Below are 4918 nucleotides of genomic sequence, written 5' to 3' on the forward strand. Positions count from 1 at the left end.
GTTTAGCATTCAGCTACTTTTACAGTAACTGAACCTGTTGAGTTAATCTTGGTGTGGTCGGAGCCGAGAACCATCCCACCATAGATAAAGCTAAATGGCTTGTTTACTGGCGGCCATCTTACCACAGTTAGCACAGTTAGCCACAGTTAGCAACACTATGGTAACTGTAACAAAAACTCTGAAATCTTGATGGACCTTTTCATGTGTTTTGCTAATTCTTTCTGAAAATTTAAACAATTTTCTGCTCATTTTAGCTATTTTGACACTTTTTAAATTTCTCACTTTTGTTTTCTTACGTTCAACAAAAGTCAGCTGTTTGAATTTATTAAGTTTTGCTGCTTTCAGCTCAAACTTGGGGCTGCATATATTTAAAGTGTTCAAAAATCAAATAAATCACAAAATAAATTACATCACTACTACTTTTATTTGGCAAACAGCTTGAGATAGTTTCTCTTTTTCAATATACAGTATTTATACATATATATTTTTTATTTATATACTATAATAAACCAACACGTTCTGTTTCATAACCAGTTTCTTATATTTTTTATACATATTACAGCTTACAAATATACCTGATCTTCTTAGACAAAAAGTACAGATTCTGTTTGACACCGAAATATTTCTGTATTTTTTAATGCTAATATAAAAAAATCCCACATCATACATTCATGTTAGAAAAACGCAGGTTTTTACCAAATCGGGAAAAGAACGGATCGAACGGAACAGCACAGTTTCAAACAGATTTTCACGGAGGAGAACGTCTTTCAAATTAAAACCAGACATCAGAACCTGACGGGCGGCTGCTGCTCGTCCAGAACCGTCAGAACAGCGAGGACGTGGAGGTACCGTCATGGTGGGGGGGGATCTCTGTTTGAAGCTACAGATTAAACCTCAGCCTGGATTAAAAGGAGCGTTTGGTAAAAACAGGCTCAGACCACAGATTCTGTCAATCCTGGGAGCTCGTCTCTCCACGCCTGCTTTGAGTSGGACGTCTTGAACCGAGCCTGGTTCTGGGCGGTTCTGATTCTAAAAAACTAATTAAATAAATRAAAAGGCAGCGAGCCCTTCGTGGCTCCTGGTGGGTCCTCAGAGGAACCAAAACGTTCCCGGCTGAGCTTCTGTTTTATACAAAGTATTGCTGAATATCAAGCTCTGCACTGGGTTCACAACAAACAGCTACGTTTTTTTTTTGTTGTTGTTGTTGTTTTGTTTGTTTTTCTGGATGCATCCTACAAACCCAAAGCTCTCATGCTGTGAAGTTTGTTTTCATATATATATATATTTGTTTCATCTAGCACTCATCTAATCAGAACATCTAACAGAAAACAAAGACAAGGTGCTTCAAACAGGAAATGAAGAGACGCGTTGATCTGTTTGACCTTTGACCCGAACGAGCCACGAAGCAGAACAAAAGAAGCAACGTGTGGGCAAACACACAAACTGTCGTTTATTTTAAAGATAAAACTCTAATTTCAATAAATAAATATTTAGTTTGAAGTTTTTGAATATTGCCTTCAGATCTTCTAATAAAATAAATCATGTTTTTGGCTTGTGCTGTCGCTCTAAACAACTACAAAAAAAACAAACTCGTGGAATTTTTTTTTTTTTGCTTCTTTTTCTCAGTCCGAACTTTTAAAAATAAGTTTTTGTTTGTTTTTTTCTCTCTGAACAGCTGGMAGATGAAGAACACTTATTAAATCCTGGCTTTAGAGAACAAACGATTATGTGCAAAACTGTCCTCCGTAGAAAACGGCGCAGTGAGAAGGTGCAAGAATGACGTGACGCTGCGAAGAAAAGGCTCGACACGCAGACACGTCGCGTTTTGGGGGGAAAAAAACTCACAAATCTGCAACACAAACACACAAAAAACAGCTTAAAGCTCACCCTGACCCCCGGATCGGTTTGATGCAAGCTGAACTCACGCGCACATCCCTCCCCTCCCTCCTGAGGGGTCAGGTTAGTCTGGTCCAGTTTGGAGAGAAATGGTCCGAAAACTTCAAAACCGGGAAACCGGCTCAGTCTGGTTTCTGAGGGTCTGGACCTGGTCCTCGAGGGTCTCCACCCTGCAGCAGGTCTGGAGTCGGATCAGGTGTGTCAAAATGGGAAACATTTAAAACCTGCAGGATGGTCGACCTCAAGTACGGGATTAATCTTGTGCCAGCAGGAATTAAATCTGAACGTGCAAAAACTGAAACTGAATGCATTGGTTTGAAAATAAATTTCACTAAATTGAAACTGAATTTAAAGTTTTGTATCTGAATTAATTTGCTTTGAAACTGTATTTTGGTTTATTAAAAATTCAGTTTGACTACTTTCACTTTCAGTTCCATAATTCAGATTTTTGTGTCACATCCTGGTCCTTGAGAAAGCCAGGCAGAGTAATCAAACACAGATCCACAGATTTATGTTTGACTATAGGTCAAATTAATCACTGCAGTAAAATAACTCTGTGTGTTTTTGTCACTTTTACAGTGGATTGCATCAACTCTGTTACATCCAGAAGGGAAACTTCACCAAAGTGAAACATAAATCTGTGGATCTGTGTTTGATTACTCTGCCTGGCTTTCTCAAGGACCAGGATGTGACACAAACATCTGAATTATGGAACTGAAAGTGAAAGTAGTCAAACTGAATTTTTAATAAACCAAAATATAGTTTCAAAGTAAATTAATTCAAATTCAATTCCTGCTGGCACAAGATTTATGCCATACTCGAGGACCAGGACTGGATCCCACCCCCTGATCCACATCTCCTTGAACCTGAACCATCTAAGACCGCAGTCCTGAAAGTCCAGGTCTAAAACACACCTGTCAGTAAAATATCAGCTAAAACAAGAACCAGCAGACACCTGGTCTACAGCAGACCAGAACGGACCAGAGGGACCCCTAAAGACCCTCAGGAGGGACACGTTCAAACAGAAAACTCAGCTTCAGGACTTTGAAACCGTCCAGTTTAAATTAAATGTTTTAAAACTAAAAGTCAAGATTTTTGTTTCTTACAGCAACACAAAGATGTTGGGTGTTTTCAACACAAACATGCCGCAGACAGGACGTCCTGAAGTGTGTGTGTGTGTGTGTGTGTGTGTGGGGGGGGGGGTGATCAAACGTGAAGTCCAGCTCTCAGGGTTTCCAGAACTTCACCCGCAGGACGGAACTCAGATACAAAAACCCAAACAGTCCCAGTTTCTGCACTCCTTCATTTAAAAATGTGTCTTTTTTATTTTTCTGAAGATCCAGAGCTGCGGTTCTTCTGGCTACATGTGTTGGGCATCCATGATGTCCAAATATTTGGCCTCAATGATATGAGGAAGAACGTTGTTCCTGAACAGAGCAGAGACAAAGTTAGTGACTTCTTCTGCTTAATGTCAGAAAAACAAGAACATCTGAAACCACCATGAACATGGAGAACTTTTATTTTGAAAACAGATTTAAGCCTTAAAGTGCCTGTGACATGCATATCCTTGCAATACAAAAAGTCAAAGAAAATWTATTTATATTTAAGAAAATTGGCATAATACTGATGATTTTACCCGTTATGTCACATAATTGATAAATTTTCTTTGGAATTCGGCTCAACTAAAGTGAAACAGGAAGTGACAWCATAGGGGAACTCAGAGAATTTTTTTTTTGTTTATTGAAACATTATTATTTAAATTATGACTCTTCTAATCTCTCTATGATAGTGATTAAAATAATCTAAATAAACAGATTATTCTCTACAGTCTGTGTTGTCATTTTAACAACGCTCTGTTTACATTCAGACGTTCCCCWCTGACATCACTTCCTGTTACTTCACATGCAAATATCTCAACAACTGTTCATCTCAGTGATGTGAAATCWTTTTTACTTTATGTCATCAATGTTTTCTTTCCAAAAAAACATTCATGTTTATCACAAGTATTTGATGTCACAGGCCCTTTAATAATCTGACACATCCTGATTGATTGGGATGGACTGCAGCTGGATTAAAAACCATCGAGGCTCAGTCCTGCCGTGATGCAGCCCAGGTGAGTTTCCAGGCCCCGACAGACGTACCTGATGGGGATCAGGAGGACCATGACCAGAGGAAAGATCATCTTCATGTAGGGTATGGGGTACATGCCGAACGTGCAGAGCACCAGCAGCTGAACCATCTGCAGGAAGGTGAAGTAGTGGATCTTCCTCTGCGGCACTTTACGGATGTAGTGGGTGGGCGGGTAAGACGTCTGCAGGAGGCCAGAGGACCGGGAGAGATTCAGACAAACCTGGAGACCTCACAGCCGGCTTTTCAAAATAAAACTAATGTTTAACAGCAGAAGCTTTAAAACAAGAAACAATCTGAACTTTTACATTTACATCACTTGAAAAGCACTTTGATAAATGTTTGTGACTCTCAGCTGCTACCACACCAAGTCTGAGGTCAGGAAAACTGACCTGTTAATGCTAATTAGCAGAGGTGCAACGAAACAGAAAATTCACGGTTCGGTTCGGTTCGATACTTTAGTCTCACGGTTCGATATTTTTTCGATCCAAAAAAGAGAAATGTCCATGCCATTTTTAACTTCTAATTTATTTAAATTAATTATGAACATTTGTTTAACCTCAAAAGTTCAGTTTTTAAACAGTAAGTTTCTCAGTGGATCTGTGCTCCACAGAGCAGCCTGGGTGGAGTAGTCGATCACAGATCAACACAGAGCATCTTCAGAAGACAAGCTGATAAAAATCGGTAATGTTCGACACAAGTGTGTATTGAACAGTTCGATACAGGTACATGTWTTGTTGCACCGCTGCTAATTAGCTGTGGTGAACATATTAAACTGTTTTAAGTCATTTTGCTGATTTTAGCTCATCTTCTGTTTGTCTTTATTTCCATGAACTTGGTTAAATAAAGTCAATAAATGAGTAAAATCACGTAATAAAATGAAAGTATTTTACAT

General features: G+C 39.0%; 1 protein-coding gene across 1 annotated transcript in view; it reads right to left on the reverse strand.

Annotated features, from left to right (window-relative positions):
• Positions 1-2686: 2686 nt before the first annotated feature.
• The window catches only part of slc4a11 (solute carrier family 4 member 11), a gene marked incomplete in the record, with an annotated part of 74800 nt that continues 72568 nt past the window's right edge, over positions 2687-4918 (reverse strand). Inside the window, 2 exon segments of the mRNA XM_014011806.1 lie at positions 2687-3323; positions 4038-4207. Of these exon segments, the coding sequence (XP_013867260.1) occupies positions 3257-3323; positions 4038-4207 (237 nt within the window).

This window comes from Austrofundulus limnaeus, unplaced genomic scaffold (assembly GCF_001266775.1).
Source record: "Austrofundulus limnaeus strain Quisiro unplaced genomic scaffold, Austrofundulus_limnaeus-1.0 Scaffold85, whole genome shotgun sequence".
In the NCBI taxonomy this organism is placed as follows: Eukaryota; Metazoa; Chordata; class Actinopteri; order Cyprinodontiformes; family Rivulidae; genus Austrofundulus; species Austrofundulus limnaeus.